The sequence below is a fragment of the Typha angustifolia genome, chromosome 14 (assembly GCF_048772165.1).
Source record: "Typha angustifolia cultivar Huaian chromosome 14, ASM4877216v1, whole genome shotgun sequence".
Lineage (NCBI taxonomy): Eukaryota > Viridiplantae > Streptophyta > Magnoliopsida > Poales > Typhaceae > Typha > Typha angustifolia.
The window spans coordinates 3,724,127-3,740,386 of NC_133252.1; the positions used below are offsets into that span (position 1 = coordinate 3,724,127).

Consider the following 16,260-nt stretch of genomic DNA (forward strand, 5'->3'; position numbering starts at 1 on the left):
TTCAGTTTAAAGAGATACACATTTTGTTACAAAGAAATGCAAACAATATATATTTACTATGAACAGTAGAGTATATTAATACAAGTAAAGAAACCCCATTCTAAATATAAATTAAATATTATATTTATGCGTTGGGATTTTATCTTATCTTTGTAGTTCTACTATGGATTTGATACCTTTGTATTATTTGCACGCTTTTATCTATATAATATTCTTTTTATTATATTAAGAATATAAGGTACAGAAGCTTCTCATCTGAAGCAGTGTTATTACTACTTCCCAATGTAACATACTTGCAGTAGTCCAAATATTGGAATCAAAGTTAATTCAGTCCTTGATGAAAAGCCCCGCGCTTTTGTATGTACTGAAAGCTCCATCCACGACAAGGTTATGCCCACTCACATACTTAGCGTCGTCGGAAGCCAAGTACACGGCAGCCTTCGCAACGTCGATCGCCTCGCATTTCGCCCCCTCTAGCTCTCCGGCTCCATAAATCATCTCCGTTAGTCGCTCGTCATCGACCCCTGGAAACAACTCCCTCATTGCATTTAACCCAATCGGCGTCGGTATCGCGTGCGGGGAGATGCAGTTCACTCTAATACCATCTTTGACTAACTCCGCGGCCGCCGACCGCACCAATCCTATCAACGCAACCTTGGACACCGTGTAACTAAGCGGTGTGATGCCGCCGAGGATACCGCCGATACTCGCAGTGCATAAGATGCAACCAGAGCGGCGAGGTATCATCACTCGGGCGGCGTGTTTGATACCTGCGACCGCGGAGCGAACATTGGTGGCCATGGTGTGATCAAAGCCGGCCAGATTGAGTGCAGTGATGGATGACGTGACGGGGCCGGCGATGGCGGCGTTGCTGAAAACTATGTCGAGCCGACCGTGCCGGGCGACGGCGAGGTCGATGGCGGCAGCGAGCTGTGACTCTTGGGTGACGTCACATTGGATGAAGGTGGCGTTCGGACCGAGTTGGGAGGCAACGGACTCGCCGAGTTGGGTTTGGATATCGGCCAGGATAACTTTGGCGCCCTGGCGGATAAACTCAGTTGCACTGGCTTTGCCAATTCCGCTTGCTGCACCGGTTATGACCGCTACCTTGCCGGATAACCTGCAAAAATTTGGATAAGTCTGCCAATTATAGTAACGGTAATATTTCCTCACAAGAAAATTAATAAGGAGCATAATTAAATTAAATGAAAGACAAGGGAGAAATCACTCTCAATTCAATCCAAAATATAATCACATTCTCTCTCTAGCTATAAGAACGTTTCACAGTCGCTTTCTACTCTCTAACGAGTTGTTTCTCGCACCAGTTGTACATATCGTATGTTCCTCACCAGTTGTTTCTAAATTGATTTTATCCGGAAATGGATTCCAATATTTTTTATTTTCCTATTATATCCTTTACTATCATTAATACGAATTAACTATACAATATATTTAGAACAAAATTATGATATTAACACATAATTTTATCAATAATTTATTTATTAAACAAACTAAATCAAACATACCTGACTTGGGGAAGATGAGAATAGTAAGAATAGATGAAAAAACAATCAGCATAAGTAAAATTTCATTAATTATTACATCAAGAGCAATTATAAAATATAACTTTTTTGGTTAAGATAGAAATTAATTCTTGTGAAATCACAAATACAATCATCTAATTTCATTATGTGTAGTAAAAACTATTGAAATCACCCTAAATCAATTGAAATTCTCTTATTGAGACGGTGCCAATTATAGAATTTCCTTCAAGTAGAATTTCATATTCACCCCCAATCCTTTCATTTGAGGACTCCAAATTGATTCTGATGAGTAAGATATCTGTTATAAATCGGTTTGATCCGATCCGCAATGGTTCTGGACTCGATTAGGCTCGTAACTTCCAAAGGGTTCTGCGAACAATCTAACAGACGGATCTTTCTGAATTTTTGATATGTTGTCACTCTAGAAAGAGCTTGCCAACAAATCTAAGATTATTGGGTTTGGACGGTTAGATTTCAAGATATAGGTCAAATAGTGGTCGAAGGTCAATCGAATCCTAGCTTGATAGCCCTCTAATGGCTAGATAGATGCTAGGTTTGCTTCTTAGTGTGAAAGGGAAGAAGTTGTTGTAGAAGAGGGGTGTTAGAAGCTAGAAGAGGCCGACCAAAGACTTGGGCGATAAAAGAAGGGATGTGGGAGAAGGTGCCAATAGCTAGAGACAAGTTGAGAAGGAGATAAAGGCCAAAGTCAATTTCAATTATTCAAAATAAACTCAAATTAGGGTTTCCTTCACATATTTCACCCTAGGGACTTATCAACTAAGTTAAACAAGGCACAATGACCAATCCCATCTCTTTAGCTTCACAATTTTTGCCGATCGAGCGATCGACGGTAGTCATTTGTTATGCTTCCTCTCTCTCTCTCTCTCTTCTCTCCTTTTCTATGGTTACTCTTTCCTCCCTAATAACAAATCAACAATTTTCGCCGCAGTGTGTTCGTATGCTTCCGGGAATTTCAGTTTTCTGTCGATGCGAACGTATGTAGGCATTTGAACAATCGCGTTCAAATGCACAATTTGTTTTCTTTGTTTTTCCGAACGTGTGCAGGCGTTCGCATTCCCGTTTGAACGCGGCCTGGCAAAAATTCTTTTTTTTTTTGCTTCTAATAAAACTCAAATAGATAAATATGCTCATCCCAATAAACCCAATGCTATGAGTAAAGCCAATATGGATCGAGTCATATCACTCCACCACGCTTCTGTTCACATTGCCTTCAAGGTGTCAGCTCAAGATATCAGTCCATGAAGTCGGATTCGGGCATCCAAGTCGCCTCGTCCACTATACGTCCTTGCCACTCCACCAAAATCTCAGTCACCCACTCATCTTGGACTCTAGTATGTCATCGGGCTAAGATTCAAACTAGAATAGGAGTACTCGGTTGGGATTCTGACTCATCGGCTTCAGTCATAGTTGGCTCGGGTGGAACAACTTCAATCGGCTCAATAGAGGAAACTCGAGCCTTAAGGCTTGAGACAAGAAAAACTTGGTGTATCCGCGCCTCCACAGGTAAGTCTAGGCGGTATGCCACAGACCTAATCCTCTCAGTCACCTGGTACGGTCCATAAAACTTTGGAGCCAAATTTTGATTAGGAATGGGTCTAACCGAGCTTTGCCGGTATGGTTAGAGCTTGATGTAAACCTAGTCCCCAATTGAGAAGGACCTCTCTCGGTGCTGCTGGTTGTATACTTACTTCATCCAGTTTTGGGCAGCTGCTAACTGCATCTTGAGTCTCCTCAACACCTCATCACGATCTCGCAAAATCGCATCCACCTTAGTTTGGTCGACTCAAGCCGATGGCAAGTATGTATGCAAGATCGAAGGTGGCTATCCATAGACAGTCTCGAATGGGATCATGCTAATGGCCGAATGAAAGGTTGTGTTGTATGATCACTCAACCCGTGGCAAATAAGATAACCACTATCGCGGTCGCTCGCTGACAAAGCACCGCAAGTACTGCTCTAAGCAATGATTCAGCACCTCGATTGGTCGTCTGTTTGAGGATGATAGGCTAAACTCATACGGAAGGTAGTCCCTTAGAGCGCAAATAATTCCTACCAAAATTAACTCACAAATATAGGATCACAATCTGAAACAATCGATTTTGGCATACCATACATCTTGGCCATGTTGCACACATAAACCCCTGCGACCTTCTTTGCCGTGTAAGGATGCGTCAAAACTGAAAAATATACATACTTGTTAAGGCAATCTACCACCACCAATATCACAAAATGTCCTTTGGCCTTAGAAATACCATTAATGAAATCCATGGCGACATCCTCCCAAACCTTCATTGGAATTGAAAGCAGTTGCAGCAATCCAATAGGCTCTGCCAACTTTGTCTTTGCTCTTTAACACACTTCACAAGCCTTGATATTGGCTTGTACATCCTTCTTCATTCCAGCCTATGTGCAACTCTGACTCAGCCATTTATAGGTGCGCAACACCCCTTCATGTCCACCCATGGGGGAGTCATGAAAGTGGAGTATCAACTCCAAACACAAGTAATGGTCAGCTGGAATAATGATCTTGTCTTTGTCCACTAAGAGTCCGTCCTTTACCACCACTCCTTGCATACAACTAGGATCTGTAGTAAGGTTGTCCAACATCCTCATGGTGTCTGGATTGTTCTTGTAAGCCTCCCATAGCTGCTGGAAGAAAAGGAAAAATTGGCGCTGAAATCACTGCCAACTCGGCTAGATTCGGGCACCTAGATACGGCACCATGGTGCTATTTTTTATCCCCTTTTTATACACCATCTCATAGTCGTATTCAAGTAGCTGAGACACCCACCTTTGTTGGGTTGGTGTATGTATGCGCTACCCAAAGAAGTATGGCAAACTCCTTTGATCGGTGCGGATCGTGAAGCGTCACCCGATGAGATAAGGCCTCTACTTAGTGATAGCATGGATGATGACGAGCATCTCTCTTTCATAGGTAGATAACAAAGAAGTATGGCAAACTCCTTTGATCGGTGCGGATCGTGAAGCGTCACCCGATGAGATAAGGCCTCTACTTAGTGATAGCATGGATGATGACGAGCATCTCTCTTTCATAGGTAGATAACAACTGTGAACGCTTGAAAAAATCTTTGCTCATGTAGGCCATAGATCTGCCTTCTTATATTAAAACAGTCCCAACGTTGACTCCGAATGCGTCGCACTCAATTGTGAACGGTTTGATAAAATTAGCTAAAGCAAGGACCGGGCCTAAGATCATCACCTTCTTCAAGGCTTTAAATGCCTCCCTTGCTTTGTCCATCCATGTGAATGCACCCTTCCGCAGCAAGGCCGCGTGGGGAGCTGCAACCTTATAATAGTTTGCTACAAACCGACGAAAGTAGCTGGTTAAACTGAGGAAACCACATAGCTCCTTGGTAGTCTTGGGCAGCAACCAATTCACCATGCTTTGGATCTTCTTAGGGTCAGCTTCCACGCCATATTTAGATATGATGTGGCCTAGGTAGTCGACCCTTTATTGCCCCTATGAACACTTGGAGTCCTTTGCTTTCAACTTATGTTGCCACATTAGGCTAAGTACCATTTAAAGATGTCGTAAATGCTCATCCCATGTACGGCTATATACCAATATATCATCAAAAAATATCAACACATATTACCTCAAATGAGGCCTAGAGATATCATTCATTGAACTTTGAAAGGTGGCGGGAGTATTGATAAGACTAAAAGGCATAACGAGGAACTTGCAGTGCCCATCATAAGTTCTAAACGCCATCTTGTGCAAATCGGAAAGTTTGACTCTGAATTGATGGTACCCCGCCCTCAAATCTATTGTTGAGAAGTAACATGCACCCGCCAATTCATCCAGCAGCTCTTCAATCACTGGTATGGGATACCGATCTTTGATGGTGATAAAATTGAGAGCTCGATAGTCCACACAAAATCGCCATGACCCGTCATTCTTCTGCACGAGCAAGACCGGTGAAGAATAGGAGCTTCAACTTGGTCTTATCACTCTGCCGGACAACATCTCTTGGACCATCTTTGTTATAGCTTCCTTTTAGATGAAGAAATAATGGTATGGCCTCACATTTGCTGAACCCGCCCCGGGCATGATCTCGATGTGATGGTCTTGTGCCCTAGGTCGAGGTAATCCAAGTGGCTGTTGGAATACATCTTATAATTCCTGCAAAAGAGGATTTAAATCAGCAGATAAGTATACTGGATCATCCACGTCCTTGGCCCTTTCGATGAGTTGCATGAGAAACTCGCGACACCCGAGTTTCGGCAGCTCCTATAGGGACTACAGTGCCCCTTTGGCTTCCATGCTTGATGCAACCAATAGCTAGATAGGTTGGCCTTCACGACTGAACTCCATCGCCATGGTGGTGAAGTTAAAGGTGACCAATCCAAGATTCCAAAGCCATTGCACCCCAAGCACCAAGTCAGCTCTTCATAAAACCAACGGATAAATATCAATTTAGAAGACATGGCCCTGAATTTGTAGCTGGACCTTGCGGCATATGCCCTCCGTTCTTAACATGGTGCCATCACTGATAATTACATCAAAGCTGTTGGAAGGCTCCGACTCCAATCTTTTTTCAATCCCAAACGCCTCACCATCCGAGAATCCACAAAAAAATTATGAGTGCTTCCTGAATAAATAAGAATTAGGATTTTATTCTTCTTGATCATACCTTCAACTCGAAGAGTTTTCGGAGCCAACTCGCCAGCAAGAGAATGAAAGGAGAGCTCGGCTTGAACTTCAAGCAATTTGTCCACTTCGGTGCGGGCCACTTTGTAACAACCAAAAAAAATATAAATAAATAAATAATAATAATAATAATAAATAATATAATATAATAACCTAGAAAAATAAATAATAATAATAATAATAATGTATAAAATAAATAAATAAGAGACAAAGGAAAGAAAGAAAAAATAAAAATGAATAAATAAATAATAAATAAAAGATAAAAAATAAAAAATTAAAAGTTTTGGGCATGATGTAGTCGGCCACACTATGGCTGGAGCAGCTTGCTTGGTGAGGCGCCACACAACCACTACCGCTGTTGCAGCTAGCTGGCGTGGTGGGCCCCGTCACAGCTGCTGGAGACTCCCTCCCCACCGCCTCTCTCTCTCTCTATATATATATATTTTCTCCCCACTCTCTCTCTTTCGGTCTTTCTCTCTCTCCTCCTCCCTTCAAACTCTTTCTCTCTCTCTCTCTCAAACTTTCTCTCTTTTTCCTCGTGCCGCCGCCGGCTTACCGCCACCGAGGTAAGTTTCTCACTTTCCCTCTCTCTCTCTCTCTCTCTCTAGCTCTCTCTCTTGCCCTTGGGCTTGGGCTCGTTGGAGCCGAGCTGCTGGATGGCTACCAGCGACCGGTGCCCTCCCCGTCGGCCCGGGTCCACAACCCCCCTCCCTCACCTTCTCTCTTTCTTCTCTTCCTCTTCTCTTCTTCTCCTTTCTTCTTCCTTCTTATTTCTTCTTTCTTCTTTCTTCTTCCTTTCTCCTTTCTTCTCCCTCAGCTCTCTTCCTCTCTTTCTGCATAGTGTTGGGCTCGGCCCAGCACTGTTGCAGAGCATTGGTGGCAATTTTATTTATTTATTTAGTTAGGTATTGATTTCTTAATTTATGTAGATAACTTATTTAGACATTAATTATTTTAATAATAATGTATATTCTTCAACATGATGATTATTAATTATAATTAGTGTAATTAATGATTAACTAGGTTGTAAACTATTATGCATAAATATAGGTAATACTTATATTTATTTAATTATGTATTTATATTTCTATTAGACTAATAGATAGTGTTGTAAATTATAATTATTAGATTTATGTATTGATATTCATAATATATGCATTTTAAGTAATCTTAACAATTTATTATATACTATCTTGTGTAGAATAAGATACTAGTCTTATTAATTAATTAATTATTTTATATAATTAAGTAAATACTATATAACTTCTGATTAATCAAGATAGAGTAAGAATTATAAAATTTATTATAAAATAGATCTTGTCTATACGTATTTCTTATTTATAATTATTCAGCTTTTATTTTATAATTACATATCTAGAATATGTTAAATAAAAGAAACAAACCTTTCTCCTTATGTTATAATTAGCATTTTATGATAATAATATAATTATAGCGTTTGAATCGTATCAATAATATAGATCTAATTATGTAATAAAAAAATAAAAAGAAGTGATTCTAAACCTAATAAACATTTATATTTTACTTGAATTAATTTTAATTAGATAAACGACTAACTTCATACTACTTAAATATTTTTAGACTCCGAACCCTCTTATGTGAGATCCCGTGGACCCTCACAATGAGTTGATAATTGATTGACGGACGTGAGAGATGCGTGGTTCGTATCTTTTGATCAGATGTGAGTAGTCTTATCTCCTAGACGCCTTTTTCAAATTAGGTTATATTATTTATTTTGTACATGCATGTTTTAGCTTCCAGCATGATTATATAACTTTATCTAGAAATGATTACAGTCGAGTATATTTTTATCATGCGTATAATTAGGTTGATCTTAGATATATGTATGATGATGATAAATAAAGATGATGAGAGATAATTATACAGTTGTAAGGTTATATCCAGTTGATCTGTAGCATGAATATGCATGTGTTGACTACATAGTTGGAGACTACATTGCATCATTTTTTTTCTTGATTCCAATTCCACCTAAATTCCTGCTATGCAATGACTTGTTATTGTACTAAATATATGCATATAATCTGTTATTTAGAAGGAAAGCATGAAATGTGATTGATAGAATAGTGGATTAAAAAGCGTGAGGATACTCGAATGGGCGCGAGGGTTAGGACGTGCTTGGTGAATGATTGATCGCTCAACATAGTTGCGATCCCGTTAGCCTTACGTCTGAGGTCGTTAGTCTGTGTGCGCAGCAAATATTCGGACACATACCGTTCGCTAGGGCATATGTGGCGAGTTATCCTCACGAGTTTTCTATCAGCTAGGAAGGGTGCCGTGGTCTGGATGGATGTTAATACCCTAGCGGGTGGCGGGGTATGGTTATATTTGAGATACTCTTACAGATGGCGGAGTATGCTCTGAGCCTTCGGACATGATGTTGAGATCGGGTACCGGGTGTGGACTGTGTACAGTGGTTTAGTATGATGATGACATATATAGATAACATTGATGACTAAAATGTTGAGAAATGCATATAATTTTATTATCATCTGATTACCTGATTATTGAGTGATCAATATACATCATATATGGTTGCATTTGATATCATAGTATGGTCATGTCAGCATGCATCATATGTTATATTTGAGAGAGAGTTATGATGATCATATGACATGGAGATTTGTTTATTCATTGTCGAGGATTATATACTTTTATCAATTATGACATATTATCTATTTTTTATTTATGTATTATTGAGGATACATTCATATACTCATTTATGACATAATGCTCTTTCTGATTCATATTATCCAGTACATGATTTACTCTCTGTTTGGCATCACTGATTCACGATAAGGTCTATTCACTAAGCCTTTTGCTCATGACTCTTTTTTTCTTTTCTAACCATCTCAGATATGTGGTACATGATAGTGACTTGAGATATCTTGAGAAGATATTTTAGAGTGATGATGAGGTGAGCTATTGATGCGAGACGATATAAATGATAGTTTATATAAAAATTGAGTTATACCAGTATTTGATATTTGTACTCTTTTGTATTAGATAATGATTTATATAATATAGGTCAAATCATAGTGTACTCTTATATTAGTTGTTTTAGTTATATCTTGATAGTTTGTTGTGGCCTGTGTGGGTCATACCAAATTATGTAGTGGTCTAGTGTATAAATGATAGAAGATAGAAGAGGCAAAGATATATTAAAAAGTATTATTTGACTTAATTGGTATGCCATGATCACTGAACATTTAGGTTATACATATTTCTTAGTTTCTTGTGCCTGAAATAATGATTGTAAGTATATGTGCCAACCATTAGGCCAAACTAAGATCTTTTCATTTTATATGTTCAGTGATCATGGCATACCAATTAACAACTGAATTTTCTAAATTTTCCTATCATTGTTTGTTTATACTGGTTGCAATGATATTTAAACTGCAATTAACTTATTTCCTTTTTTTTGCAGTTATAGGATGAAGCTTCTTTTTGCTGTTGAGACTTGAGAGTGCCTGATACGATCTCGCCTCTGGCTATGGAGCTCTGATATTAAAACTTGATACGATCTCCCCTTAGGCTAAGGTTCAATCTCTTCCAATTTCCTGATATGGACTAGATCTGGCACGGAACTTTAAAATAAGATCCCAAAATATTTTGCCGTTGGATCGATGTGAAATTTTGCTATGTTGTAGCCCCAGGAAAGAGTTTTCCAACAAATCTAGTTTCAAGCGAATCGGATATAGGGATCTCGAGATATCATCCGAATAATGGACAAAGGTCAGGATGGTCTGTTTTGGATCCGTGGATGGAGGCACGTGATCCTAGGTGATGGTGGTTGAAGGTGGACTGGCGTTAATGGGGTGGCACCGATGAAAAGTGGTGGTAGAAGGATTATGGTTGATGGAAGGGTTAGGGCAAGTGTTATATAGATTGGAAGAAGGGAGAGGAGAGGGTCACCCCTAAGGGACTATGGTGATTGGCCGGTCGAGGGAGGTTAGAAGCGGCATCACCGGAGATTGAGAGAACGAGAGCGAAGAAGACGAAGGAGGCAAGACAAAACTCATTTCTCAATTCAATAATCAATTTAGTTGCCATCCACATCCTTTTAGAGGCTAACCAACAACTCAAAATTAACCCTAACAATACAATTTTCACCGACCGCGTTCGAACGCACCCGACCGCATTTGAACACACCGAGTTCTCTCCTCTCTGGATTTGCGAACGTGATGCAGATGTTCGAACGCGCGATCGAACGGGTTCAAACTCACTCCATCCACGTTCGAACGCGACTTACAGAAAACTTATTTTCATTGAAATTAAATACTAAAACATGAAACAAAGACACTCCTAAAGTGAATCTATGCTTGAGACGACGTCGGTGAAGTCCGAATCGTATCGGTGCCAAATAAATTTAGTTGTAATATTTGGCATGTTATTAGATTTTATTGTAATATTTGGTAAGATATAAGTTAAGTACTTTAAATTGTAATATTTAGCAAGTGATAGACTTATGATTTGGATGTCATGTCAAAATTTGGATTTGTTTTGAGCCAAATTTTGATGAATTACCATATGTTAATATTTTGCAATTTGTGTGATAATTTGGTTGGCTTTAGTAAAGTTCTGTATAATTTAAGTTAAATTCATTTGGTTGGCTTTTGTTATATTTACTAGTAAAATTTTTAAAATTGGTGTGATTGTTTTGAGCCAAATTTTGATGAATGGTACTATGTTAATATTTTATAATTGATATGATAATTTGGTTGGCTTTAGTAAGGTTTTGTATAATTTAAGTTAAGTTCATTTGGTTGGCTTTTATTATATTTACCAGTAAAAATTTTGAAATGGGTGTGGTTGCTAATCACTGATTAATTTTAAATTTTATAGTCAATTTAGTTAGCTTTTATTTTACTCAAAAATAAAATTTGTTATTCAATTTCAACTTTTTTTTCACTTTAAATGTATTGTGGCTCGGCTGCTAGGCTCGAATTGGCTCGACTTGGGCTCGAGCCAGCTCGGCTCAAAGTGAGGCTTGATAATAGGCTTGTTTCATACTCGGGCTCGATCAGGCTCGGGCTCAATCAGGCTCGGCTCAAGCTCGGCTCGAGCTGAGGCGAGCTGAGCCTGATCCCAATAAAGAAGCTCAAAATTAATTTTGAGCCGAGCCTGAGCAGCAGCCAGCTCGCTCAGGCTCAGCTCGTTTACACCCTTACTTGTAAAAATTACATGACATTTCATACTTGCATTTAATTACATGTCAATTCTTATTTGTATTATTTATCACTTAATGTACATGTATGATAGACTCTATGCTTGTTTATAATACCTATTATTTTGATGATTATGTTAAATAAATAATAGAGGCCATGGCACCACGTGCACGTATCATTATTAGTTAGTCAAGTCCGAGCTAGGCAGTGCCCCTTTTACCCACTCAACCCGGGGTTCAGGGTAGAGTGTATTATATAGTATTATATTAGCGGTCTACACCTGAGTTCAGTAGCTGGTGGAGCATTCAGGTGATTACACTGCCCTAGTTAGAGACTAGTCTAGTATGATATTAGAAAAGATGATTGAGTGGTAGGGATTGTAGTTCTAGTGGTACCCGAGGACACATGGTCAGGGCGTCTATCAAGCTGTGTGCTCTTAACCGCCGTATGTGATGATTCCGCTCTATGCGATGATTACTAGAGCGGTGTTGATAGGCCTACAACTAAGATCCTTAGTCTGATGGCCACAGACAATCGGTCATATGCAGCGTCGCCAGGCATGTATGGGTGATAATATCGCTAGATGACTAGTCCCCCTCGATTTTATGGTGCTTTGTGAGATATGTCATTATGACTCGACTTCTGTGAGGATTTCTATGTAAATTGAGCTATAATGATGAAAGTTATTAAAAGTCATAATGTACACTTTCCCTGACATGTTATGGGTTTGCATCTATATTTATCATATAATATTCTTAGATATTCTTAGATTATTATTGGATTTTACTTATTGGGCCCCGTGCTCACCGCCATTTTGGTGGAAATATTTCAGAGCTGATTATGGAGGATACGAATATCGAGGAGTAGCAGATTCATTTCTCTATTTTAATATTTATCTATTCTATTATTTTTAGTTGGACTTGGCCCCTGCGAGGGTATTTATGTTTTAAAATTTGTGTTAAACTTGTATTCCTAGAGGCTTGTTGAGGCTTGCGATATTATAATTCTGGATTATTTGTTGGATTATTATGGTATTTCTTGACTTATCGAGATACTTTGTGAGATTAGTTCACTGACAGGTCACGTGAGAATCACGTGGAAATTCTCCACGTGAGAACACATCATTTTTGGAAGTGGGTGTTACAGGTGGTAAGTCAATGCAGCGCCCGTGCAATTCATCGCGCTATTGCCATGGTGCCTCCAGGATCAGTCCTCGTTAATTCCCCTCTCTAGGTAAAGAGTGATCTTCATATCTTCGATGACACTCAGGGGTACACCTTGGAAGATAATGGTTCCTGTCAGCAAGGGTGGTCTTGATCTCCAACAACATTTGTGCCATGAGCGCCAGGATTTGCACGTGATCAGGAGGGCCCTCTATCCGTCCTCGTGAGCTTTGAGGGATGGAGATCTTGACGGAGCCATGTGGTTCGTCTCCAGCTTTGATCGCTTGCTTGCGTAGCCGCCCTCGACCTTGTGGTAGCCATGACGGTCCGAGGAATGTTGGCTCTGATACTAGTTGTTACGAACTAGTTTAATCCAATCCGCAACGGTTTTGGACTCGATTAGACTCATAACATCCAAGGGGTTTTACGAACAATCTAATAGACTGATCTTTTTGAATTTTTGATATGTTGTCACTTTAGAAAAGAGCTTGCCAACAAATCTAAGATTACCGGGTTTGGACGGTTAGATTTTAAGATGTCGGCAAAATAGTGACCGAAGGTCAATCGAATCTTAGCTTGATAACCCTCCAATGACTAGATAGATGCTAGGTTTGCTTCTTGGTGTGAAGGGGAAGAAGTTGTTGTAGAAGAGGATGGTTACAAGCTAGAAGAGGCCGACCAAAGACTTGTGCGGTGGAAGAAGGGAGATGGGAGAGGGCGTCAATGGCAAGAGACAAGTTGAGAAGGAGATAAATGCTAAAGCCAATTTTAATTATCTAAGATAAACTTCAATTAGGGTTTTCTCCACATGTTTATAGATGCTCATCCTAGGGAGTCATCAACTAAGTTAAACAACCCTAACAAACCAACAACTTTTACCGCAGTGCGTTTGAATGGGCTCGATCGTGTTCGAACGCGGAATTTCAGTTCTCTATCAATACGAACATATGCAGCCATTCGAACAACCGCGTTCGAACAGCCCAATTCCGTTTAAACGCACAATTTGCATTCTCTATTTTTGCAAACGTGCGCAGACATCCGTATTTCCGTTCGAACGCAGTCTTGGTAAAAATCCTTTTTCTTTTTTTTCTAATAAAACTCAACTAGATAAATAAGCTCATCCCAATAAACCCAATACCGCAAGTGGAGCCAATATGGATCAAGTCGTCTCAATATCATATATACAATACGGTAAAGTGCAATGCATGAAAAAGTGAAGTTTTAGGAGTAAGAGTGCAGTAAATGAAAAGATTGTGATTTTAATTAAATCAAATAATTATATATATATATATATATATATACACACACACACAAACGACATAAGATATCTTACACATTCAACATTTATAAGAACAGTACAAGGACCCCAAGGCAATTCCCTTAAGATTATGAATATAAGGTACATACTTCACATTAGAACAATCCTTAAAAAAAATCAATAAAAATGTTTCTCTTGTGAACTAGATCTGAAACAATTCATTTGTAACAAAATTATACAATACTTTTATAATTTAAAAGTTACAGATCTAATCACTTTGAAATAAAGAAAACATTTAATATTAAAGCGGCGGCTGATGTTGTATGAAAGCACCCGAGTTTAAATTTGAATGGCAACTATATTTAGGGCGACACTTCTCTGAAAAAAAACTTAGCTAATGTCATTTTTTCCAACAGCTAATTAGTAGCCAGGGATATGTTAGATTCGAGAGCCCACTAATTCCAAATCTATTCTGTCTACATTAGTTGAATAGTTCCAACAAAACATATGGCCCATTAGCAACCTGGCTGACTGAAAAGTTGGAATAATTGTAGAATGTTGTAATTCAAATAGTGATAACTAATTTGATTTCAAAATTTAATTCTTCATTTATTTTTATTTTATCTTAATCGTAATAAAATCTTATTCAAGGTTATTACATCAATAGTTAATTTAACCCATTAATTTAGAAAACTAATAGCAGTGTGGTAAATGAAGAGGTTGAATAATAAATTTCTAAATTGTAGGGTGTGAATAGTAATAAAGACAAAACATAGGATGGTTTAGTAAATTTTCCTATAAAATTAAAAATATAGAATTTTAGAGTAGTTAACAAGAAGTTATCATGGTAGGAGGTTTTGAATTTTTAATCCCGTACGTTTCTATCATTTAAAATATAAGATCTTAACTACTTTTAGTTCAAGTCCACTCCTTAATGTAGAATATTAAATATCAAACTTATAATTCTATAGCTTCTCAAGACATAGATTGAAATCTTGAAGGATTAGGGAAATAATTACTCTGTACAAAGATAAATTTATGGGCATAATTATTATTTTGCAAACAATTATTTTTGCAAAAGTAATCTCCTTGCCTTTGGGAAGTTCTGATTGATAAGTAGAAATCTTGGAAATTATCCTACCCGTCTTTTCATATATATTCTTCTCATTATGAATTCATCTAATAATTCTATTATCTTTTAATATAATACTAATGGGGATTCCCTATTTCTTGACAAGAAGGAAAACAAAAGATTGGAAATAAAGGAATTAAGAATACTTTATCACCTTCCCTGCTCGAAGTCAGTGGAGAGTGATCGGTTAATACCAGAAGCAACCATACCACCACTCCTCCATGCACTTCCCTTCCATCTGAAGCCGATAAAGAAACCCCTAAGATTATTATACTTGAGAAAGGAGCACGAATTTTGAGGTTTAATGGGGGAATTAATGAAAGATCTACACACCTGAGAGCACTTCGAAGCATTGCAGAGGATGGATGGATCGACGAGATGAGTAAACTTAGAGAGAGAGAGAGAGAGAGAGAGAGAGAGAGAGAGGGGACTATTTCCACCCAAGTATAAGCAAGATGTGTAAGCTTGCCTGAACCTAATAATATAGCTTACCTATGTGTGTTATTATGATACGTTCACAAAAGTCCACATCTCAATTAAGGCCACCGAAATAATTACACCAAACTGTTTCAGATTAGTTCAAGATTATCGAACCATCGGTTCTAATATTAACTATTTATAAGTAAACAGTTAAGTTTGTTGATAGACTTTATTCTCTTCGTTTCTTATATTTTATATATCAAAATACCTTGTTTCTACTTTCTAGTCGTTTTTTTTTCTCATATAGGGATGAGTGTATTTTTCTTTTCTTAGGCTTGGGATGAAGAAGAGGGTCGTGAGGAGGTGGGTGAGAGATGGAGGGAGGAAGTGGAGGTCGATGTCATGGGTGATAGATGAGCTGTTGTTTTCTATTATTATTATTTCTGTTGATGGCTATGCTTGAGATGAAGAAGAGAGGTACAGTGGAGCGAACGAGAGCTTTATAGCGAGGTAGAAAGGATATTTTTTGTTTTCTTTTTGTTGTTAAGGGTGGGGCTGATTTTGTATACTTAAAACGATAGAACGTGTATCTTCTTACTTTGTCCTAGTCTTAGGAATAGATTATTCTGATGTATAATTAAAACAATGACATGTCTTATTCTAGTATAGTTGTAATACCAAATAACATGTCTTATTCTATTCTAGTGTTGTAATACCCAATACCGCCACGTAGCTCTCACGGACTTACCCCCGTCACATGTGGATTTAGAAGCTCGACAATACGCCATCAAAACAAGGAATCTAAATAAATTAAGCGAAAACAGAGAAGAGCTTACATGCCATAGC

General features: G+C 38.4%; 1 protein-coding gene across 2 annotated transcripts; it reads right to left on the reverse strand.

The window, feature by feature from the left end:
* Nucleotides 1-222: 222 nt before the first annotated feature.
* Nucleotides 223-15,452, reverse strand: LOC140776629 (momilactone A synthase-like). Of its 2 annotated transcripts, none has more exons than XM_073120391.1 (3): nucleotides 15,328-15,443; nucleotides 15,149-15,253; nucleotides 223-1,120 (listed from the first exon to the last, which is right to left on the reverse strand). In XM_073120391.1, the coding sequence occupies exons 1-3, from the start codon at nucleotides 15,345-15,347 to the stop codon at nucleotides 328-330; spliced, it is 918 nt and encodes a 305-aa protein (XP_072976492.1). In that variant the 5' UTR covers nucleotides 15,348-15,443; the 3' UTR covers nucleotides 223-327. The 2 variants fall into 2 exon arrangements, with proteins under 2 accessions (XP_072976492.1, XP_072976493.1); XM_073120392.1 differs by having other exon boundaries at nucleotides 224-1,120; nucleotides 15,149-15,232; nucleotides 15,328-15,452.
* Nucleotides 15,453-16,260: the final 808 nt, after the last annotated feature.

What these genes read in the sequence shown, in the direction of transcription:
- LOC140776629 (XM_073120391.1), bottom strand. Translation starts at nt 15,347, where the DNA reads ATGCTTCGAAGTGCTCTCAG. An exon ending in ATGCTTCGAAGTGCTCTCAG is followed by an intron (nt 15,254 to 15,327) that starts GTGTGTAGATCT and finishes TAATAATCTTAG; the next exon opens with GGGTTTCTTTATCGGCTTCA. An exon ending in ACTGACTTCGAGCAGGGAAG is followed by an intron (nt 1,121 to 15,148) that starts GTGATAAAGTAT and finishes AAATTTTTGCAG; the next exon opens with GTTATCCGGCAAGGTAGCGG.